The 25,451-nt window shown below is 41.4% G+C and overlaps 1 protein-coding gene across 1 annotated transcript in view; it reads right to left on the reverse strand.

Annotated features, from left to right (window-relative positions):
• LAMB1 (laminin subunit beta 1) overlaps positions 1-25,451 on the reverse strand; it is a 1,172,470-nt gene that overhangs the window by 393,680 nt on the left and 753,339 nt on the right. The window contains exon 23 of the mRNA XM_044088561.1: positions 10,048-10,144. Within this exon, the coding sequence (XP_043944496.1) occupies positions 10,048-10,144 (97 nt within the window). The remainder of the gene's footprint in view (positions 1-10,047; positions 10,145-25,451) is intronic.

The following is a 25,451-nucleotide window of genomic DNA, read 5'->3' on the forward strand; positions in this document are numbered from 1 at the left end:
TTCCACATGGCCTTGACTATTTTATTTGTAATCTACTTGCTGTAGAGCCCCAATCCAGGGAGATGACATACTCAGTGCTGCCTCCTGCTGAGATTTCCAAGTGGAAGATTCCACCAACTGGGGCCCATGGATCCTCTGACAAGGTGATTTTGGCAGCTGTAAACAGATATACTGGTACTGGGGCTGACAACATTTCTGACATTTTAAATAAGTTTAGAAAAGGGATGTCTTTTCATATACTTGCAAGCAAACCAGAAGAGCAAAACACATTTCATAGTTTTAAATGAGGGGTTGGGAGGATTTATATAATGGCTAAGGTCTTCACCTCACAGACACAAGGTACAGAGTTTGATTCTGACCTCAGGTTATTGGCCTGGTTTGTAATAATCTGCAGCCTGACTGCCTAGTATTTGCTTACGAACCTAAAAAAAGAAAAAAAGAAATAATTAAGATTAAAGACAGGTTTTGTTGTAATTCTGATAAAGTAGTCTACTGTGCTTTATGTGAACTTTGCCTGTGCTTTTACGTATGTAAAACCGAATGTAAACTTAAAAGCAGAATAGGAGAACACCTTAGAAATAATAGGGACCATTGCGAAGTGAATGCCTTAGCCAAACACATTACACAACACATTGATCACAAATTCAAGTTTATAATGTTGGAAACTATTTTCCCCCCATTAAAAGGGGGCACATGGCCCTATTTATTAGAAAAAGCTGAGTTAAGTTGGCAGATTCGTTTAGATTCTACCCACTGGGCAGGTTTGAATGAAAGCCTATCTATTACTAGCCTCCTAAAACTGAAGGCTTTGACTAGATAGACATATTTAATATTTCAAACCTTTAATTCATTTATATATCTATACACTATAGTATGTTATAACTGTGTGTTTTTGTAGGTTCGAACTTGTGACTATTGCTACTTGTTGGGTGCTTTCTTTTAATAATACGGTGATCTGTTTTTCTATTTCTTTTTTATTATTTATTTATGTTATACAATTGCTTGTTTTAAACATCATTCCCCTTTAAATGTATATCTGGAAATTACATCATGCGTTTTTAAATATTTAAATGTGGTTTTACTTGCATAACTTTCCCTGATGAAGTTCCACTAAAAAGATTATTTTGGGATGAAAGCGCTTACGAGCATTGTTTAAATAAAAACATTGTTCTTTTATCTGGAGTGAGTGTTCTTGTTTTGAGGTTCTAGATCTCTTTGGTGCTTCAGGATTTATATAATGGCTAAGGTCTTCACCTTACAGATACAAGGTACAGAGTTTGACTCTGACCTCAGGTTATTGGCTAGGCTTGCAATAATCTGCAGCCTGACTACTAGTATTTGCTTACAAACCTAAAAAGAAGAAAGAAAGAAAGAAAGAATTAACAGGCATTTACATACCATTAAAATTAAACAAAGATGTTGCCAGGGGAAATAACATAAGGGGATAAAGCCATGACCATGTTCCAAGGCCCAGTGATAATGTAAGCACATGGTCTTCTCTGCCCAAGGAAAGTTTTAGGAACTTACACAAACACGTTCTCTGCCAGGATGCCAGCCAGTGCAGAAGCTCCCTGATATCTGCCTGAATGATAATCTCTCCAAACAGCAGTGTGTAATGGCAAGATGAAAACTGTGTACTTAGGACATTTAGAGCTGACAATAAATAATTATATTTGGAATTTAAAAGCATATGCTTTACTCCTTTTTTTAAAATACTTCTGAAGGAAACTCTACCATAATGGAATAAGGTCATTATCTCTAATAAGTTGTTTATTTTATCACCACTTATCTCTGCGTCCTAGCTCTCCACACAGCATCTGCTTTGCACAGTTCATGCTTGTTACACTGACCCTCTCATATCAAGAAAAACATCTACACTGCTTGCTGTGTTTTAGCTGATATCTATTACAAAAACCCTGTTATGATACTCCCACTCACATTTAATCTAAAATAAATATTCTGATATGATTCCTCCCAATATTCAAAAAACTTAACACACTGTGTATCCTACTAAATTTCCACGTAGCACACACACACACACACACACACACACACACACACACACACACACACACACACACACACACACACACACACACACATCTAAGTCAACTCAACAAGATATCCAAAATAAGCAGTAAAGCCAAAGAATCCAAGAAACTGCAAGACAATTTCTCTCAGTCCAGAGATGCACTCTAATGTCTGAATGTCATCAATCACATCACTACTGATTAAAAACTACTTAAGAGTATTTTGCATGCTGCATCCACCCTAAACTCAGTTAAGTATCCATCAATCATGTGTATGTTTCTAAAAGAATTCAGACTTGAAAGGCAGGAATTAGGTATGGGCCAAAAGGGAGAACGTTGTTATAAAGTAAGCGACATTACAATAAAAGATCTCAGAGCTACTGTTATCATACTGCTACATGCAGCATTCTATCCCACAAAAAAGGCTGATCATTATTGTCTGATGTATAATTATAAATTGAGCCAATTTATGTTACTTTGAAAGTTTATCTATTATTAAAGGATGCACAAAAATCTGTTTCACATTAAACATTTTTTAAATACTGCAAGGAACATACTAACTTTCATTCTTGTGTCATCGTAACATTTTGTTTGGACAAGGGTGTAGAAACAACACTCATCCAATTAACATATTAGCATGAAAATATTGTCAATTTTCAATAGAAAATATATGTTTAAAGCCACTACAAGAAAATGATGATCTTTGTTCTACATTGTTAAAATCCATTTATAAATGAATTATGGTAACTACTTTAGGTAGCATATAATTATGAATATGTTCACCTATTCATAATGTATGGTATACAATTTGTTCACAATCTGCATCATGATGTAAACAAATCCTTAAAACTGCATGCTGACCCAGCAACTCAGGTTCAAACATTGACTTGGATCCCTCAAGTTACTATGCCATTGTCTACCTATTCTCCAAGCTTATTCTTGCAAATATGTTTAGATGACATCTTATGGTTTTCTTTACAAACAAACATTCATGATACAATTACTGTTTACTGTTGTCTGTGGTCTCATAGCTGATGACATGGTTATAACAATTACACAAAAACTGTACAAGTAATATGATACATGTGAATTCTGCATTATCTTTGCACACTTAATGAACACAATAATCTGTATAATTTCTATTAATACTAAAATAGTCTCTAGGCCAACTTAGTCAATTATGAAAATAATAGAAAAAAACTTGATATCCTGAAGTCAGAAAGGGTGATTAAAGAAATTTAAAGTACAACAAAATACAGTTGAGTGAAAAAAACAATGCAACAGTAGACGCTGGAGTGGTGGGATGACTAATGCACTGTGATTTCTTATCCATGGGAATTACCCACAAGTAGATGTCTACACTTCCAGTCTGAAATTCACAGCCCTTCAAGTCAATGCAAGGCTAAAAGGAGAAACAGCTCCTACCATTTTCAGTTCTTCTTTGGTAGAAAAGGTACTAGCAAGTCTGCTCCATCTAGGAGCAAGTAATAACTTCTGTCTGCAAAGCCTTCATATTTAAAAAGTTTCCTCAGTTAACATACACACCCAAACAAATACAGACACACACACACACACACACACACACACACACACACACACACACACACACACACACACACACACACACACCCATATTTGTTATTGTTCTTGATTGTCATCTTTACTTTCCAATCACCAAGGACAGTGTCGACATGGCCACTTAGTAGGGGAAGGTCAGTAACAGTTTACTGCAGTAGTGAATCCACTACTCAAACTGCTGATAAGTTGACTTTGCTCACACAGCTGAACTATGTACACTGTAATGATTGCTGCTGAAGTATCAGTCCTTACCCACTGAGAGAGTACTAATAAGCCCTGTGAGGGTGTTGGTAATACACTATGCCCTGCAGGACTGCAAAAGTGAATCTTGACCTGGTCCTAGACTGGATATCCTGCCTGTCATGTTTGGAAAAGCTGTACACAGTATAACAGGTGGTTCTTTAGCAAACAGTGCAGGCTGATACGCTTCAACAGAAGGTCACTGCTATGGTAGAATGGGCTCTCACATGGCCTTCTATGGTCTCAGATTATTTGAGATTCTTTGCTCTTATCATATAATATCTGAGCTGCCTATGCTCATCCAGAGTTAACTGCAATATATGAGGATGGGACATAAAAGAGGTAGCCATACAGTCTGATTCAGTGTCACTTTTGGTGTTAAACTGGGCATGAATGAAGGGTTAACTCCAAGGCTTACCCGTCTTTATGAACATTTACAGGGCTCTCCATACATGAGGGTTTATAGTTCAGAATCCACAAAGCTAAAATAACAGCCCCAAAATAAGGACAAGAGTTTAAGTAACACTAAATTACTGGCCTCAAAAGAAGTTAAGGCTAGTTTTGATACAATAAAAATTCAGGTCTCATAGAGGTATCACGTGCCATTTAAGAGGCTTAAGGTGCAGCACCCCGTTTAGAAACTGCTTCACCATACAGTTAATGGACAGAGAGGGATCCAAGGGGATGTATGAAATGCGTACCTTTAAAAAGGCATAGAAATAGCCATTTTGCAAGAGTTGTGAGGTACTGCAAAACTGGTTCTATAGCTTCTGTGGGAAAATACCTCTAGATCTACGTCACAAGCAGAACCCTTTTCCATTTAGACAAATAAGATTTTCTTTTGCTGCATTTTTTTGGCCCCATGATCTCCTCTAAAAATGATATTTAATCAGGCTGACAGCATCTAAACTGCTGACATGAGGTACTCAGTCTCTGTGGATGAACATGCTTACCCCTGACTTGGGAGGGTGCACATCTGTTGGAGCTACAGTGACTCCTGTTCATTCAGCGTGACTAGAGGGGAAAACAATAGTTATCCTGGCTGTAGTGTTGTCACTAAAATGATCTCAGCTTTTAGTTTTCTTAACTTTTTGCAATGTTATTGGAATGAGAGAAATGTTCTGGAAGCTGTATAACAGCTCTCCTACCCAAAAACGGAAAAAAATATTCACAACCCCTGTTTTTCTGCATAGGTAAATGGAGCAGTACTTGTTCAGGTGTTAGTCTTCTCTAGTGTGAACAGGTCTGTAACAGAGTATCCTTATTTTTTCTTCAGGCTTTGGCTATCATTACTAGTCTATATAGCTGGTATCAGAGGTGTAGCTAGCTATAGTGGCACCTGGGACCATCCTCCATTCTGTTGCCCCCCCCCCCCCATTGAGTGTTAAAGTGCTTTGGTGCAAATCTAATACTGGCATTCAAATGCCTGTATTAAACTAAACACTAATCAGCTTCTGCAAATCTTGTTTCCTGGCAACATCCTAGCTACACTTCTGGCTGGAATAAATAAATCTTTTCTTATTCATATACCACATTCCTATGGTGTTTTCTGTAATCACATTCACTGTTCCTAGTTACTAGATTCTTTTAAAAGCTTGCCAGTCTAGAATGCGGGCTACCATCTCCTTTAAGAGACTGTGTCTTTACTGTGTGAGTGTTCCACATTCCATATACTTTCAGGTGAGCAGTGCTGCTCCCTGAAACTAAGTCTGAGGTGTCTGTAGTCAGGGTCCATGTAACTAGAGGGGTTACAAATGGCATTCCTCGGTGGCTTAACACTTACTGAGGCCACCAGCTGACTTCCATTCTAACAAAAGATTGGGTTGTTTTCAAAAATTTCTAAGATACCGCTGTTATCTTCCAAACTGACCAGAGGCACCATCAGGATGGAAGCTAAAATTGGACCTAAGGCATTTAGGAATTTCCAAACAGATATGGCCATCCTATTGTCAAGGCCTGAAAAGAACTGTCACATGAATGTCCTTATTCTCATAGAACACTCAGCCTACCCTGTATCAAATAAGGCTCCAGGAAAATCTTTGTGGTCAAAGATGATGTGGTTGAATTGGGCAAGTTCAGAGAGAACCCAAAGTTAGTTCTGTGATGAATGAAGTACATCAGAACACTCAACATTTCTTCTATTACAGAGACCTCAGTCAATAAATTATCCAGAAATGGGTAAATATGGGATCCCCTGGATCCTGAAGTGGGTAAACACTGGAGATAAACATAACATTGTATGTGTAGTCAACAGACCAAAAGGCAAAGAGATAAGCGGAAATTGTTTTATTTACTTATTGTTTGTTAAATGAATGAATGGGCTAGTAGAGGACCTTTTCAGCCATTTCCTGGGCCATGTGGCTGAGGCAAAACAACTGCATATTTTCAAATTTCCTGATGAACAGTATATGATAAATACATAGAAATCACATTCCGCACCTTGAGCTATGAAGCAAAAACAGTAACAGGTATGCACATATACAATTGACAGTGAAGAGCTAAGACAATATAAAACTAACAGATGTGTTAAACAAAGTACTAAAAACACTGGGATATAAGTATATAAAGCTTGTATCATAAGGTGTTTGCACTCCAGTGGGCCAACAGGACTAAGTATTTCTAAAAGCTAAAGGTGAACAGTAGAAATAAATTAACTTCACATCTCTAAAATGGTTGCATTTACATTCCTGACAGATAAAATTTTAGTTTCTTTTTGAAGAGCAACTCCTCTGTTATTTCTGAAGTATTTCATTTTGCTGAGGTAAGGGTAGGAAAGGATCTTTAGCAAACAGTAAGGTAAATTGTGGCCTGTTATGTCTGAAACTGTTACTGTTCCAAAGAGAATAAGCTGTGCTATGAACTGATAATGTGTTAGAAGGTGGGCAGTTATGTTCTTTCAGTAGCTTGAATATTTATTATTTATTTTATTTATTTAACATTTGTTTACCAGGAAAGTCCAACTTGGAACGAAGCCAATTTTCAGATGAGGCCCTGGAAGAAACACTCCAAATGCATGTCTTTGTAATGGACATATTAGGGATATAAGCAATATAAGGGAGTTAAGCAGGTATATGGCTCTGCCAGTGACTGGTAGTCATTTAGCCCTTTGGATGGCACAGCAGTGATGTTCAGTAATAAGTCCTGCAAGAGATAAGGATTGGAGACCAGTGGTCTGCAGCAAGGTTATGTTTGCCCTGACAGGGGAGCAATGATGGATACAGCATATTCACTTTTGGGGATGATGACATTAATAATGTATGTTCTTGTTATTTTGGTCAGCAGGTGCGATATTCTGTAGGCTGCTTTCAGCTGTTGTGAGGCTTTCAAGGTATTTTTTTTTCAATGTGGTTTGTGCCATGCCTTGAACCTCAGGTACTAACAGTGGTCTCTGTGAAGTCATTTACCATTAGAAACTTGTTCGGTCTGGATAAATTTAGGACAGTTCCCAAACAGCTATCCTGTATTAAAAACATTTCCCCTTTTCCTACAGAAAACCCTTTCTTTGGCTCCATACTACAAATGGTTGGTCAGGATTGGCTACATTAGCTCCACTTGATCTGGGGGTTGGGAGACATACGTACAACGGGAGGGAAGATTCTGAGCTGACAACTTAAAGAATTATCTGCCTTATTCATTTATCGACTGTCACCCTCAAAACAATTTGCTCAGAGGTCGAAAAGTTTCCCTCTCAGGATATGAGCTAGAGGGAAGATGAGGTAAATGGAAGAGGAAGAGGGTGGGAGGGGTGACACTGGAAGCACAGTCAGTACCTGTCCAATACCATTCTAGGAGGGAGGAGACTTCGGGTACCTTCCAAGTAGTTCACTGCTTACCCCTTTCTCTTCCAATTTTTGTAAGATTACAGTACATCTTAAAGAACCTGTTTTTCTGAATTGATAGCTTTAGACTGTTTCCTATAAAAGGCTCACTGCTTTGTTATAAAGCTTTCTACCGTACCTTTGGACAGCGGGTGAATAACTGTTTGAGTTCATAGTTTTCCCTCTCTCTTTTCAGTTTCTTAAATATCTCCTAAAAGAAGGGGGAGGGCAACAGATTCTTATCCAGGACAGCATTCCAACCACTACCCCTTAAAAACATCCAGTAAGGGGCATATTTACAGCCCTGACTGCCTGCGTATATTGTTTACCTACTGCCACACTTCTACTTGGAGTATCTCTATGTCATAACCACAATGGAGTATATGATTTCCCAGCATAAAGGATAACTGGATCAGTCAACAAATCCCGTCCCTCGAGGTCTTATCATGAATCTGTCTTTCTGTGTTTTCTAGTTGCCTGAGGATATTACCCAAAAAGCTAAGATGGAGGGGTTATAAACATTTTTCCTAATTTGTCCAGTATTGTGCTCTCCTTATCATTATGGAGCATATTTGGGTCTGAAGCCAGTATCAGTTCCCTTGCAGCACTGAGTGATGCTACAGTCAAATCACAGGTGTCTTACTATCTGTAAAATGTATTTGCCTTTTTGAAGGCAGAAGGTCAGGAGTCAAGTTCTCAGGAAGCAATTTCAAAGGCATCTTCAAAAGCTTTAATTGGGAGACAGGGAGAGCAACTGTCAGCCTTGGTTCTTCAATACTAAAGAGGTGCTTCTTAGGCAACTCTGAAAGTTCTTTTGAACTCCATTTAAAGTGGTCCCACACACGATAAAGCAATTTTCTGAAAGAAATATCTTTTGATGGGGAATGTAATACTGCGGTTTCTCCACCGTCTGCACTAATTCCAAAGGCAAGGAGATTTGTGTCAAATATGTCAAATCCTCCTCCTCCTCCAGGTCTGAATCCTGGGAATTTGGGGAAAAGACTTATTTAATTCTTTTTTTGATAGAAGACACTTCCAAAGTAGAAGGCTGGACCATGTGATAGTTGATTGTGTTCTAAATGGCCATATATTCCTCAGTAAATTTAGTATAACTAAAAGTAGTAGAAGCTGGGGTATGGATCAGTAGGCTTGGCATCTAACCCTCAGATGTTATCCCCAGAAGACAGATAGATGGAGGCTCCTACTCATGTCATGGTATTTGCCTAGAAATTTTGATAACCTTGGGCCCACTGCAACCCCCTGGACTAAAACTACAGAATATCCTGCTGGGAGACTCCTTCTGAAGGTGCAATTAAAAACTGCAAAGGACAGCTGTTTTCCTCAGATGACTAGAAACCAGCATCCATCTAGGAGTTCTCACACACTGAGGCCTGTTTAGCATGCAGAATAAAATCCCACTTCATGACACCAAAGGGGGTCAGAAATGCATTCAAGACTGGCTGTGGGACTATGGGTAAGCAAGGTGATGCCTCACTTGACCTAATGCTCTCCGGCCCTGGCAAGACTGGTGTGGTCACTATAAACTCTTAATCCCTGCCCACAGATTGTCTGACCACTAAGTTTTGTGTTCTCCATTCTGCAGTGTCTACATTCCTTATTAATTGAAACTGTTAACTTGTGGACTCTGGTGGAAGGTTATCTTTCTGGAGGACAGGGAAAGTTGTCTCTTGTGCTAATGCTAGAAATGTCTTATGCCTCAAACTCTGGCCTGGCAAAAGAGAATTTTCTTGTTAAATGCTGTGCAGTGTTTGTAAATGGAGACCCTTTGATTCTCCCCAGACTAAAAAGGCACTACGATGGCTGGCTTCAAGTGGAATCTGTCTTCATTGGCACACTTATAGATGCCACATATGTGAGTAAAAGCTAATCTATAAATAATCAAATGAGAAAAAATATCACAATCTCAAGCAAGATAAAAAGTTTAAAATAAACAAATAAGGTCTCAAACTGGACACTCTTTATTTGGAAATCACGTGGAAGTAATCCATGGACAGATAAATTAACAACTGATCACTTCTTACAACAAAAAAAAAGAGAGAGAGAGAGAGAGAGAGAGAGAGAGAGATGGGGGGATTGAAAATGGCTCTAAGTTATGTCCAGTTTTAACCAAGAATCAGGCCAATGTCTGGGGCTATACAAAAAGCTCTGGAATACTGGAAAGAAGGAATAATCTGCAGCAGTGACTCTTATGATGAGCATCGCCAAATACCACAGATATATGTGCTCATTCAGTCCACATTATCATCTGTATCAGCAAACAAAAACAACAGCTCTAAAACCTGACAAAAACTAAATGTTTCAGTTAAGCAATGCTATCATGCCAGAGTAAATGAAAATAGATCAGCACAGAAAACACATACCTTGACATTCAACTTCTGGGTCACCCCAAAACAGTTCTTGGCACTCACTACAGTTCCGACCTCCAAACCCAGGCATACACTGGCACTGTCCTGTGAACTGTGACAAAATGTATTATCAGTGAAACAGATGAACTTCAGTACTACTGATGCTTCTCTATTTATAAAATAAATGTCTGAAGCAGAGTGCACTTAATGCATTTTTATACTTGCTTTCACTTCCCATTTCTGATTAACAGTCCTCACTGGCTTATGCAGCTCTAGTTATCTTAAATCACACAGATGTGCTTTTCACTAAGGAATGACCTGGTAGCACATGTTTAGTCCCTAATGATTGGTGAATGGAAGGCTTTCATAGGTTCATAGGTTAGTACTAAGCTAACTGCCCTTGCGAGCCATTGTAAGCCTAGCCAATTGTCCCGTGTGAGACTCAAACTCTGCACCTTGTGTTTGTAAGGCAAACACCATAACCATTAGGCCACCCTTCCAACCCCCTGTAGTGAGAGGCACAATCATCCACTGATGACCAGCACACTGCATCCTGCATGTCTGTATTAGGCATATGTCATAGTCACCCCAATGTCTGAACCAATACTGGTGATAATACCTCTGTTTTTAAATAGGGAGGAGCACAATTGCTAGGATCAGACCTCTGCTTTACGACCAAAGAAGAAAAGCTTTTAATACTCAGTTCTCACTTATGACTAGGGCTTTTTCAGATGATCTGTATATATCAACGAACAACAGTATCACACAAGGAACCCCATCTTTCATGGTCTTATGTCAGCACAATGGACTGTAATCCTTTAATTAACACCCCCAAAAAATAAATCCTATGAAAAAGATGAGTGAAAAATAGTGATGTATAATCAATCAAAAGGGAAGTCTCCATGAGCAGAATGTATTCTTGTGAAAGTTTGAAATTTGGGAAGGAAAATGTGATAAAGAACTGGAATGTTTTTTAAAAGTGTTTGAGGGGGGTGGGGTGGGGCTAACATCTTGGAAAAAGGCTGTGATGGCTGCATTACCTAAGATGCCCTTTAGACCCAGCTTCATATAGACCCTTTTCAAATTTAAACTATGATTATAAAGTGCTTTTGGTCTACAATAGCTAATACAACAGCAATGGTGTTGCGAAAATTGATAGACATGGATCAATGTGGCTTGTGCAGGGGAAGCAACCATATGACAACATTAATAAAACCATGATGATCCAGAGATAGCAGAGTGTACAAAAATGCCTCTATTATTAGTGGGTCTTGATACAGAGAAAGCATTCCACAGTCAGCTGGGGTTTTATGAAAAGGCCAATTTTAACATTATTTGCCTTCTTGCTGGGCTAATTAGGAGAATATATAAAAAACGGAAGCAAAAAGTAAGGTGGGAGGGTTCTTTTCCAATAAGCTGTGTTTGAACAGTGGAACCAAGCAGGGGTGTCCTCTTTCTTCTTTATTATTAGCTTTACATTTAGAGCCATAAGCAAAGAAAAGGTACAGTTGTTCTACTGATCACTGTTAAAGTATTCCTGACATATGGGTTGTCACTGATGACATCTGGCCAAGGTACCAAAACTTTAACTTCCCTAGGTCATATGTCTTAAGCATGACCTCAGCTCATATGCATTGGGTATAGACGTATGAGCACAGATCCTCAGGCTATCTCCAAGCCAGCGGCCTGAAGACTACTAAGAGAGAAGACTGGTCAGCTAGGAGGGGTGTAGCTCAAACTGGTAAGAAAATACCCTTGTACCTATGTAAGAGAGTAAAGGCTAGAGGAGGGGGAACCATTGTAGATGGAGGTGAGTAAGAGAAGAGGGAAATGGAGGATGGGATGGAATATTGCAACAGTGATCAGTAGGACATTTACTCTTTAATTGTACTATGTCCTGACTGAAATCACTATTGCAGTTTTCCTGACAGACGATTCACAGAGCTGAAGGATGAAGGAAGAGTGATTAGCTATAGAGAAGAAGAACTGTCCAGCAGTCTGGACAGGGCTGACCTAGTTTTGGTAAAGATGTGTACAAAGGACCAAGTGGTTGCCTCCAACACAGACCTGCAGTCTGTTCCTTTGTGAAAAGCTCCTGAGGAGGTGACTACCTTTGCGGAATGTGCTTTAGGGAAGGAAAGTAAGGTCCTACAGTGGTGAGAGTAACAGAAAGAAATAAACCTTTGAAAGCCAGGCTGCAACAGTCTGCTTGGAGACTGGCTGTCCCAGCTTAGATGTCATAAAGGATACAAACAGTTGGTCAACCTTTCTGAAGAATTTAATTTTGTCCATGTAAAATCTGACTTGTCTGTGAATGTCCAGAGAATGTAAAATCCTTTATCCCCATTTTCAGGACTGGAAAAGAAGTTGGGAAGATGAATGGCCTGAATGAAACACAGCTTGTTCACTACTTTAGGCATGAAAGATTTGTTAGCCCTCACAACCAACATGTCTCTGTGAACAAAATGAGAAAGGGGGGAATGGCCATGAGAGCTTGTAGCTCAGAAACTCTCCTGGCCAAGGTAAAGACCAAGAGGAGCGTTACATTACATTTGGCATTACATTTCGACGTTTGGAATTTGTACTTTTGTGATTTTAATAAGTTTTATATGCACCCTTTTATATACATGAATTATCAGTATAGACATACTTATTACAATGTATTAGTATTCGACATCATGTTTTGATGTTTCGAATTTGCATTTCTGTGATTTTAACAAGTTTAGTTAGTTTGTATTTTTATATATATGTTGTACAGAATTTTTACTTATCTCATTTAGTATACTACGTCATAGTCAGCTGTTTACTATATAAGGTGTGGCCTTTACAGGTAGTGTTTTTTGGTCTGATGAAGTGAATGTGAAAGCGCTTACCTGTGTACACCATTAAAGTAAAAAGTTTATTTTATCGCTCACAGTGTCTGTGTTTGCTGCATGGTTGCCTCTTTCGCTGGTTTATTATTCGTTAATTTCAAAGAAGAGGAAGAAGGTGGTTCAAAGGGAGGCAGAGTAAGCTTTTCTAGCACAAAATTAAGATCTCAAGGAGGACACAGATGGATTTGTTTTGGGAGTTAAGATGCAGAGCTCCCCAGAGGAAAAGCTTGTCCTCCAGTCTATCCTTAAGAGGAGGGCTAAGACAGAAGCAGGCATGATAGCATTCAAATAAGCTTTTATGGACGAGTAGGCTAAGCCTGATCAAAGCCGCTCATAGAGGTATTGCAGTACCATAGAGACCTGTGCTAAGAGTGGATCTTGACTATGTTTGCAGCACCAGAAGGAATACCTGATCCACTTAGCTGTGTAAGACTTTCTGGTAGTAGGTTTCCTAGCCTGTTGTAGGACTTTTACCACTTCTTCAAAATCCTATCATCCATAGGGTTAAGCTGAGGGATGTTAGACTTGGGTGGAGCAGCAATCCTTTTTTTCTGAGTAAGATCTGACTGTAGAGTAATCCTTCTACAATTTTCTTTTACTAGGTGAAATAGCAGGGGGAACTAATGTTTCTTCAACCAGAATGGAGCCAGTAAGAAGAGTTTGGGTGTCTCCTTTTGTGCTTTGAAAAGAATTTTTGGAAAGGGAGGCAGGGGAGGGAAGGCATACAGGAACTTCTCTGTCCACTGGAAAGAAAAGGCATCTGTCTTCCAGGCTGTTGCACAAGCATCCCTTGGGCAGAACTGGGGGAGATGATGGTTGCTTGTTGAGGAAAAAACATCTACTTGAAGAGTGCTACACAAAATGTGATGTTGTGGAAGAACTCTCTGTTCAAGGTTCACTCATGGGGGTCCTCCAGAGAAAGACTTATTTAAGAAGTCTGCTAGCACATTGCGCTAAGACGGGAACTATGTGGCTGTGACCATGATGTTCATTTGTGTTGCCATATTCCAAGCCTCCTGTACTAACCTGCAAAATTGGTAATACCTGGTGCCTCCCTGTTTTTTTTATGTACCACATGAATGTGGTGTTTCCTGTGTACACTTGTAGTGGTCCTGGTCTCCAAAGGTGGGTGAAAATCTGAAGAGCTTGCAGAACAGCCCTCATTTCTTTTAGGTTGATGTGTTTGTTTTTAATAATAGGGGCTTGCCATTTCCCCTGCACCATGTGTGATCCTGTCCATACCCCCCCACACACCTTGTCCAAGGCATCCATGTGAACATGATGAAGAGGAGGAGGAGGTGTGAAAGGTAATTGTGAGTTAGGATGACCTGTCCCTTCCACCACATAAGCTTTTTCTTGAGACAAGGGAGGAGGAGAATCAGGATATCCAAGGTGTGACTTCAGGTACCACTGAATTTTCCTCATATGGTGCCTGGCCAATGGGAGCATAGGGATGGTGGCTGCCATGAATCCCAAAATCCTTAGCATATCCCTTGCAGAGCAATGAGTTGCAGAGGAGAGGTCCTGGAAGTAACTGGACAAGCTGAGATCCTCCTCCTGAGGGAGGAAAGCATCCATTTTCTTCGTGTCCAACCTGCAACCCAGAAACACCAGGTCCTGTGCTGGAACCATGTGTGATTTTTGGTAGTTTACAGAGAAACCCAGACCAGTTAGTAGATGGAGAGTGAACTGAAGATGATGAAGGAGACTCTCTGAGGAAAGAACCTGGGTCAGAATGTCGTGCAAGCAGGGGAAAATCTGAATTCCTCGAGTGCAGTAGAAAGCTACTACAGGTGCTAGCCACTTTGTGCACACTCTTTGGGTTGTGGAAATGCCAAAAGGCAGAGCAATGAACTAAAAATGGGAGGAGTCAGAGGAAAACATGAGGAATCTTCTGCAAGAGGGATGAATGGGAATGTGTAAGTAGGTGTCCTTGAGATCTAATAACAATAAGAAAGCCTGTGTGTGACAATGAAAGGCAGAAGGGTCTGAAGAGATGTCATTTTGAAAGATGATACCTTCAGGTAACTGTTTAGGTTAGACATGTATAGTATGGATCTCCACTGCTCTTCTTTTCTTGGGACTAGAAAATCCTTTTTCCATGAATTCCTTTGATACTAGCTTGACTGTACCTTGATACAAGAGGTCTTGAATAACTGGAGTCAGAAGGGAAATTTGATTTGGAGAAGGCAGTGGGATGCCTCTCAGAAGGGGAATGTCTTCCAAAGACATGGCAAAGCCATCTCTGATGATGGAGAGAACTCACTCGTCTGTGGTAATAGCTTCCCAGCTGGCCAGGAATGGCAACAACCTTTGAGAAAGAAAGGTAATGGGGGTTGGGCACAGAGGAAGACATGCTGCAGGGGTAGTTACGGATTTTTGCTTCCAAAGGGTGGCCTCCCAACTGGACATTCCCTTAAGGATTTTTCAGAGTATCTTTTCCTGGGTGTTTTCCTCTGTTTCTGGACTGTCCTTGGATCCCTTCTAATAAAAGAGGTAGATTTAGCTGAGTAGTTCCTATGATATATAGGGACTGAGGAGAGTAGGATCTGTCTGCTGATCTCATGGTCTTACCTTGGTCTTGGAGTGTTTTGAATAGCCTGGCTGACTGAGGGCTGAACAGCAAGTCTTTGTCCAAGGGTGAATCTACTATCTTTGATTTAAAATCCTCAGGCATAGGCTGCATGCGAAGCTATGCATATCTGCAGATAACAGATCCCATGGCAGCTGCCCTAGAAGAAGTAACTGCACTTAATGCTGTGTCAGGCATCTAAGTGGCCTGTGAAAATAAGCTTTACATCTGTTGTTTAGACGGTTTACTATCATTTTGTCAATTTCACTGTAGGCAAATTATCGTTTCTACGAAATGTAAAAACGAAAATGCACTACAGCGAATGACAAAAATCTTGAACTCTGATGTGGTGAATGTTTGAATTCGACATAATTCGAACATTCACCACACATTTGCAAACAGCATTACTGTGCACTGCACAGTAAAGAACGTGTTTGCAGGGGGGCAAGCCCCCTGCTACTTAGATATGCAAACTCTGGGATCGCACTACAGTGAGGGAAAGGGTACATTTACCGATACTCACTATAGTGCGATCTGCATCAAAATGTAGAAATTCACTGTTGTAAATTTCTGCATTTTGGCATTTGTTTTTTCGATTCAAGCAAATCGTTAGTTTCGCACTAATAAGAATCGCACAAAGTGCGATCAGAAAAATGATAGTAAACCTTTTAGACTCTGCAGTAGGAGGATCCAAGATAACTTTGTTTAACGAATTAAGAAGAGAAATTAAATAGTTTTGTCATTTGAGTCTGGTAATTAATTACCCAAAAGGCAAAGGTAGCAGAGGTATAAACCTTCTTCTCCCTCTACCCATAGCCCTACTACCTGTATCAGTGACTAGGGCATTGGCACTGGGCAGAAGCTTGGATGGCTTATATGAAAAGAGAGATACTGAAGAAGGGTCTGCCACAGGGTTCTCATACAGATATTTCAGGACATCAGGGACCTTGTAAAACCTGCCTGGTCTGTTGAGAATCGGGTGCAGAAAATGTGGACTCTAAGGCATCTTGGAAAGCCTCAAGCACAGGAGGGACTGAAAAAGGGGCAGGCATAGAGGTTGTTGTACCTCTTCTGAACATCAGAAATCTGTGTGGATTGCCAATCAAAGTGTTTCATCATGCCCTGTATAGTTTCTCAAAAGAAGCCTCCACTACAGGGAAATCTGGTGAGAGGGAGTCTCCTTCATTGGAAGATATATGTCCTGGAGAATGCAGCTGAGAGGAATAGTACTGAAAATGGACAGAATCATAGTCCTGCCCCTCGTCAGAAAAAGAGGAAACAACAGTATGTTTAAGAGGAATAGCCTGTGGTAATGGAGACCATGGAGGGGGGATGAATGTGTTCCTCCTTGCTTGTTGTGGTACCAGACTACTGACAAGTTGTCTGTCTGAACAGATATCACTCCCAGAGGGAGGGAGTCCTGGAAAGTCTGCAATGCTAGGAGGCCTGACCTTATCTCCAGTATGTTGAAATGAAGACCGGCCTCAGAAAGGTATCATGTGTCTTGGACAGTCTGTCCCATTAAGTGCCCCCCCACTCTAGTTAGGAGATGTTCGTGGTCACTGTCACTTAGAGAGAATGTACAAAGAAGGGGCAGCCTTGGGAAACCTCTGGGAATTCAAGCCACCATCATGTGTGCATTCTGCAAATGTTTGTGAGAAGTAATTGGAAATTCATGGGTTGATGTCTGATAGATCATTGAACCGCAAGTGTCCACTGAAGAACTCTCATATGATATCTGGCGAGAGGAACTAAGGTAATGGAGGTGGCCACAGATCATAAAAGGCTTAAAATCAGTCTTGTTGGTGGCTTCTGACAGGAAATAACTTTTAAGGTCTGTTTGTGGAGGGTGGCAATCCTGTTCTGTAGAAGTCTTGCTATTTGGCACTTTGTATCCAGGTGAGCTCCTATGAACTTAGCTGTCTGAACAGGGAGAAATTTGGATTTGACAGAGTTCATTATGATGCCTAGTCTGGTGCAAAGTTATAGAAAGGAGTCCCTGGGGTGGAAAAGAAGATTCCTGGTGGGGGCAGTGTTGAGCTAGTCATCCAGGTACGGGCACACTTGCAACCTTTGCAGCATGAGGTGAGCTGTGACCACTGTCATACACTTGATGAAAACACAGGGGACTGTGGTGAAACCAAAGGCAAGTCTCTGAACTGAAAATGACTGGCTCCCAGATGGAAGTGGAGAAACCTTCTGGAGTGCCTACCTATTTTTACGTGGTAGTATAAATTCTAAAGATCTATCGAGCACATCCAATCATCCTTTCTCGCTAACGGGAGAGTGGACTGTACTGTGACAATCCAGAACTTTGTTTGTCTGACATACTGATTTACAAGAATGAGATCCGACATTGGCCTGAGGTTCCCATTCTTCTTTGGCACTAAAAAGAATCTTGCATAAGTGCTAAATCGATGTTTGTCTGCTGGGACCTCCTGGATAACTCAAATGTTTAGCATTTTTTACTTCTAGAGCTGCTGCTTTTCTTTGGAGGGTAAAACATTGAGAAGCTTTCTTGAAGGCAGGGGGTAAGACATAAAGAGGATTGAAAAGCCTCTGGTTATGATCCTCTGCGCCCATGTGTCTTGGGTGATGGATGTCCAGGCCTTGAGGTGGAAAGATAAGCACCCAAAGACTGCCTCCAGAGTGTGGCAGTTGGGAAACTATGCAGGAGTGCTGGTAAGGCCTTTCAGAGAACAGACCCTGGAAGCCTTGATTTTGTGCACCACCTCTGCCAGGAGGGTGATGTCCACCACTAGAATTCCCCTCTCTGTCCTGGGGGGGTCTATCTCTAGAAGTGTAAAAAGACAATACCAGGGATTTTCATAGCCACATCTTCTTTCCTCCCCTTTTGGTTTCTAGAAAAAGACTTCTGGGGGTAGAGAACCATATCTCTACATCAGAAAGAGTCTTCCCATCTTGCTCACTTCTGGAGAGCATCCCTTTAACTTTATGCCCAAAAGAGTGTCAAGCTATCCTAAGGGGTATTAATAAAGCTATCTTGATGTGTTCTGCGAAGTCACTCAAGTGCATCCAAGCATGTTTTCTTACGGTTATGCTGGTGTCTTCAGCTCTTGAGGCACCCTCAGTTCCATCAGAAATCAGGCACATCAATACATATGAAAGGAACTGGAGGGTGGCCAACTATGAGTTCACAGACTTCTTGTCCTCTTGTAGAAATGGACCCAGAGTGAGATTTGGAGAGCTCCTTCATCAAATTCCTCTGTAAACATGTCACAAGTACCAGGTAGTTTGGCGCCCTCAGAGAGAATGTAGCTGAAGTACAGACTCACGTACCATATATGTCCAGAACCCTGGATTTCTTGTTGGGGGAATGGACTGAGAAGCCTTCCTTGTCAAGTTCCTTTTTGGTGACCACTACCACCACCATGGAATCAATGGTGAAACCCTTGCTCCAATGCAGGCGATCTTTCGGAGATACCAAGAATTTGATGGGCTTTGCATGGGATAGGTTTAGCCACATCTGGTTCCTTCCATGCCCGCTTCAAGATAAGGTCAACCATCTTGTCCACAGGAGGGGGTCACCCAAAAAATAGCTGGGCCAGTACCAAAGGACTTGAGAAAAACTGACTCCTCATGGAAGGCAGTTTCTGAGGACCACCCACCTTTCTGTTTCAACAGTTTGAGGATTTCCCGAAACAGACATCCTCAAGAAGGGGATCGAGAGGACCCCTCCCCTTTATCAAAGTCATTGTCTTCAGTTAACAACTCCTGGGGGGAGTCGATTTGCCTCCTTTTGCATGCATGCTTCCAAGGAGCTTCCTCTGTGGGATGCTAGAGAAGACTTAGAAGAGGGACAGCAGTCCTGAAGGCAAATTGTTTCTTAGTTTGACAGGGCCAGCTGTCCTGACAGGATAGAAGGTGCAGGTTCAGGACCCAAGGACATCCTATAAGGGATGGATGGACTGAGTGGGGAAGGGAAGCCTGTTCACTAGACAGGAAAACCATACTCTTGAATGCCTCAAATGCCAAAGCCAAGGGAGGACCTGAGACCACTTTGTACAGAGCTGAGGCTTCCATTCCATACTCATCCCGGTATCCAGCTTGGTAAGGATCCAAAACCGATACCAGTACCAGGTTGTCTAGTGTAGAAGCTCCAAGAGGAAAAGATGGCTCTGAAAGCTTTAAATCAATCCCATCCCCCTGGATCCAGCACTGATGCTTCAGCCCAGAGAATCTTCTGGATTTGAGTTACTCGGGACTGGTCAGAACAGGGAAGCCATTAGAGTCGAAGACAGCCACATGAATGAACCCTGGGTAAAACTCTGATCCACAGATCATGAAACCAAGGGCAGATCAGGGTAGAAGCAACAATGACAGGATGAGAAGGGCCCATGTTCATGAGTCCGACTGTGGCCAGAGCCAAGTGAACCCCCCCTACTTCACCTAGGTGCTGAGGAACATTTTCATCATTCAGTCTATGTATATTGACTCCTGGTAGGCCATACCAATCAGGAGGATGAGGCAGTGGACAGGGGCCTGGAAGATTGATGAAAGGTCCTTACCTGCAGGAAAGGAGAACACAGTCTGGGAGAAATTGTCTCCAGTGAGAACCTTGGTTCTTGTAACGGAGGCGTATTGGATCTGACAACTAATTTGGAAGTTTTAGCACCACAGCTGAAGAAGAATGGTCCAGAGACCACTTCCTAGATTTCCTGGACTTTTCTTTCTCCTTTGGTCTGTCACAACTCTTCTCCTTAAGTCTGTCAGAAGGCTTTTTGATGGAGGGGGAAGCCCCAGAAGCAGAAGAATGAGGAAGAAACAAGTCTCCTGCAGGGGCAGGGAGAAGACCTTTCAGAAGGAGATTGTTCCTATTTTCTGTGATGGCCCAAGGACCAAAGCAGTGCAGATGATGCACTCTTAACCAGATAAGCAACTCTGTGATAGTATACACATTTAGTGCGTGAATCTGAACTTGGGATCTTGTGGTCATAGGCCATGCATTTTATGAAGTCGGACGGTTTGTTGGTCATACTGTAAAACACCAAAAATCATCAAACACTATAAACAATAAACTAAAAGCAATGTCAAATCCTATCATAGAACGTATCCTAAATCCTATACTAAGACTAATGCAGAAAAACTACTGCTATGACAAAGGGCAGAGGGTGCCACAGGCACAAAAAAACAGACAGTCAGGAAGATAACTAACTAATAACTAGAAACTATTACATTTTAAACTTTAAATTTTTGATAAAGGGTGGAAGAAAAAGGCAGTTAATTAAGGATGACAGAGAAAAACAATCCTCTAAAGGATACAAAAATTGTCAAAAAAACCCTTCAATTATACACAAGCCTTAGCAGCTGAGATACATCTATATCAAACAAGCGGGAAATGAGATCTGAGATAACTCAATGGGCAGAAGGGATTATGGGTAGGGAGTGCAGCCTGAGCTTTGGATACATGGTCTGGAATATCCAAAGTTGGGTCTGGGCTGGATCCAAATACCAAAATATTAAGGACTTCATGGAAGAGACAACATCAAATGAGATTAGGGCATACAAGACATTAGACGATGACTATAAGAATGAATCAGAGGTTAGAAAGGACTGGGAAGAGGGAATGCAAAGGTAATATACAAAAGAACAATAGCAGGACATCTGTAAAGCTCCCAAGTATGCAACAAAGTCGGGAAGGGTAAGGATTATTGCTAGTGTAAATATTGCCATTTTTATACCCTAAGCAGACTGAGTTAGCAGGATTTTACCTCAGGTAAATAGCAAATGCTTGCGGTATAACGGGAAAGACAGAGAGAATGAAAGGTAACTGGGAGCATATTTTTTTTTTGTGGGGGGATGCACTCTTTGGCAAACTTTAAAAATTCTCTGCACAGTACTTTGTCAGAAATGTTGGGTGTGCAAATGGTTGCAACAAAGGACAAGATTATTTTCAGCTGGGATATAGTATCTGAATGGCAAAACCTTGGGAGGTTTAATGCCACTGGCTGCCAAAGAAACAATTATTAGAAATGTATATCAAAATCTAAACCAGCTGTATATAATAAGGTACGGAATACTGTGAAGGAGATAAAAGAAGTGGTGGTAGAATCTTTAGAAAAGAGGAGCAAATTACACAGAAATAAATGTAATTTGTGGGAACAATACATGTAGAATAATGTTCAGCAGGAGTGGGATTTAAGGGAGGGTAGGAACTGAGCAATTTATGTAACATTGCAGTGAATGTTAACTGTTAATAAAGAAAACATATATGTTCAGTGCCCGGAAATAATGAAAAAAATCACTATGGCTTGTTTTCTTTTCTATTACTGTATGTGTACTTGTTTAAAATGTGAGAATTTCTTCTTCTTCTTTCGGCTTTTTCCCAGTTAGGGGTCGCCACAGTGGATCATCTCTCCGCTCATGATTGGCAGTGGAATTTTACGGTGTCGAGTTGCCAGACCAGCACCCAACTTTCCACAGAAGGCACACACACATACACGCACTCACTCCTAGGGCCAATTTAGAGTGTTCAATCCACTTACAGCATGTCTTTGGGATGTGGGAGGAAACCGTAGCATCCAGAGGAAACACACGTGACCACAGGGAGGACATGCAGACTCCGCACATAAGGCACCCCAGCCGGGGATCGAACTGGAGAATCTCTTGCTGTGAGGTGGCAACGCTAACCGCTGCTTCACCGCAGCCACCCAAAATGTGAGAATTTATTAAAGGTATTTAAAAATACATTTTAGTGAAAATAATCAAACCTAGTGATACACTTAGGATTTTCTTTGTACCTTGTGACTATCAGCCTTTTGCTGTGTCTGTAGTCCTTCCCTGATCTACTGCTCTAATGTCCCTCCCAACACCTGACTGACTTGCCTCCAGACAAACAATTGGAAATTACACAGAAGGAACATAAAAATAATGGGCTGGATTCATGAATGCCTACACTAAATGTACACAATCAGTATTCAAGAAAGTACAGTTGTGTACACTTACCATAAATGTAGATGTTCGAGTGTATTCACTGTTGCAGTCATCACATTTGGGTTATCTGCTTGCAGTAGCCCTCAGTCGGCCAAATTAACAAAGTCTTGGGTCCTGCGTCGGTTGCTGTCCCTTCTTCTGTGATGTCAGGTCGTCAGGGGTATAAAACATGCAGCCGACGCCATTACATCAGTTTTTCTTGCCACAGATGTCAGGTGCCCCCCTAATGGGAAGCTATACCTCCAACAAAAAGCAAATACACCAAAAAGCTTTTGAGCATAGTAAAGGAGAGTAGAGGTATAGCCAAAAAAGGTAAGGGGGCTGGAGGGAGGGTAACCAGGACTTCAACAGTGAATACACTCGAACATCTACATTTATGGTAAGTGTACACAACTGCAGTATGTTCTTCATGTTTCACTGTTGCAGTCATCACATTTGGGTAGATTCCCAAAGCTAAGGATGGGAGGAGGAATTTAGATACCATTAGGACCAGCTATAAGGCCCTGCAAGACTGCAGTGGCAAAGCCAGCTCTGGATTTAGAAAAAATTGGCAGATGGTAATGCTTGGTGAAAGTATGTACAGAACTCCAGGTAGCAGCTTCTAGGATGTCCCTGGTAGGGACGCCTCTGAGAAAGGCTGTAGAGGTAGATGCAGCCCTGGTTGAGTGGGATCTGATCCCCTGTGGGACAGGTTTTCCATGGTGCTTGTAGCAGAAATTAATGCAATGTCCTATCCATTTGGAAATGGTTTGCTTTGAAATACCCTTCCCTTCTGCCCCTGCAGCAAATGCCACCAGCAGTTGTTCAGATTTCCTTTGAGGTTTAGTCCTGTCCAAGTAGAATCTAAGTTGTCTGTGCACATCTAATGAGTGCAGTATCCATTCCCCTTTGTTCTGTGGATTAGGAAAGAAGGTTGGCAAATGAATGGACTGATTAAGGGCCACACTGGATACCACCTTGGGCATGAAGGAGGGATTGGTCCTGAGGGACACCCTGAACACATGAAAGATGATGAAAGGCTCCACAGCCATAAGGGCCTGTAATTCAGATATCCTTCTTGCTGAAGTAATTGCTAAAAGGAAAGTTGTTTGCCAAGAAAGGAATTTTAAGTCTGCGGTAGCAGCTGGCTCGAAAGGGGGAAGAGGGAGTTTCTCCTATACAAAATTAAGGTCCCAGGCTGGAGTTGGAGCTCTCCTGGGTGGTCATAAGTTTTTGGCCCCTCTGAGGGACTGCTTGAGCAGTGGATGAGAGAAGAAGAGAGGTTCTGTGTTATAATGAGTTGAAATGGCTGAGGCATGAATTTTGATGGAGGAGAAGGACAGGCTCTTGTGAAGCATCTCAGTTAAGTATTGTAAAATTTGAGGTAAATTGGGCACTGCTGTGCTCATCCCTAGAAATTGGTTGCAGGAGCAGAATCTTTTCCATTTTTCAGCATAAGATTTTCTAGTACTAGGCCTCCTTGCCTCTAAAATGATATCCATCACTGGTTTACTGAGGGATGGCAAAGTAGAGATTTGGTAATTAGCCAGGCTGCTAGGTTCAGTTTTTGAAGCTGGGGGTGCAGAATCTGGTTCTCCTGCTGAGACAATAGGGTAGGAGTCTGAGGCAGGTGCCATGGGGCCAACAGTGACACACTGCATAAGAGGGGGTACCACTGTTGGCGTGGCCAGTCTGGCGCAATCAAAATCATCCTTGGTTTGTCTTGTTTGTTCTTTAGTAGTACTTTGAGGAGCAGAAGCAGAGGAGGAAAGGCATAAACTGATAGGATTTTCCAGCTGAAGGACAGAGCATCCACTTTCCAAGCTTGTTTATGGGGAGTCCTAGTGCAAAATTTGTCCAATTGATAGTTCTGAGGGGAGGCAAACAGGTCTGTATCTGGGCTCCCCCATTTGCTTGTCAACATGTTGAAAATCCTTGGTTCCAGTTTCCTTTCATGTGGGTCCATGATGTTTCTGCTTAGTTCGTCTGCCATGTATTTAGTTTTCCTGGCAGGAACTGAGCTTGTAGACTGCACTTGGTAGCTCAGGGCTGTGTTCCACAATGCCATGGCTAGTCTGCAGGGGGGTAAGAATGTGTACCCTCCTGCTTGTTTATGTACCACATAACAGTGGCTGTCAGAAGGCTGTCAGAGCATTCTGTACAGCTAACATTTCTTTTTGATTGATATGCAGGTACATTTGACTTGGGTTCCATTTGCCCTGAATGCACTTCCCTGCCAGGTGAGCCCCCCATGCATAGTCTGATGCATCTGTTGTTAAGGTTTGGGTGGCAGAGGGTAGTGTGAATGGTAATCCCTTGTTTTGGTGGCAGGCCTCTGCCCACCAAACGAACTCTAGACGTAGGCAAGATATGATAGGAATCATTGCTTCTAGATCCTGAGAATGTTGACACCATAGGCTTTTTAGATACCATTGTAGTTTACTTATATGCAGTCTTGCATATGGAATTAGAAGAATGCAGGAGGCCATGAACTCCAAGGCTTGTAAAATTTGCCTTGCAGATAACAGGGTTTTTCTGGCCACTTGTTTGAAGTAGGTTGTCAATGAATTTGTTTCTCTGGCGTAAGGACAGAGGGTAGTGTGAATGGTAACCCCTTGTTTTGGTGGCAGGCCTCTGCCCACCAAAGGAACTCTAGGCGTAGGCAAGATATGATAGGAATCATTGCTTCTAGATCCTGAGAATGTTGACACCATAGGCTTTTTAGATACCACTGTAGTTTACTTATATGCAGTCTTGCATATGGAATTAGAAGAATGCAGGAGGCCATGAACCCCAAGGCTTGTAGAATTTGCCTTGCAGATAACAGGGTTTTTCTGGCCACTTGTTTGAAGTAGGTTGTCAATGAATTTGTTTCTCTGGCGTAAGGAAAGCCATCTGGGAAGCTGTATTCAATCTTGCTCCCAGGAATATAATTTGTTGACAGGGTACCAGGAGAAAGTACTGACATCGGTTTAGAGCAAGAATAATTTTCCCCAATGGGGTATTTAGCTTTTAGTTGAAGACTTTGGTTCTGAAACTCG

This window comes from Protopterus annectens, chromosome 11.part0 (genome assembly GCF_019279795.1).
Source record: "Protopterus annectens isolate FY-2018-M chromosome 11.part0, PAN1.0, whole genome shotgun sequence".
Taxonomy (NCBI): Eukaryota; Metazoa; Chordata; order Ceratodontiformes; family Protopteridae; genus Protopterus; species Protopterus annectens.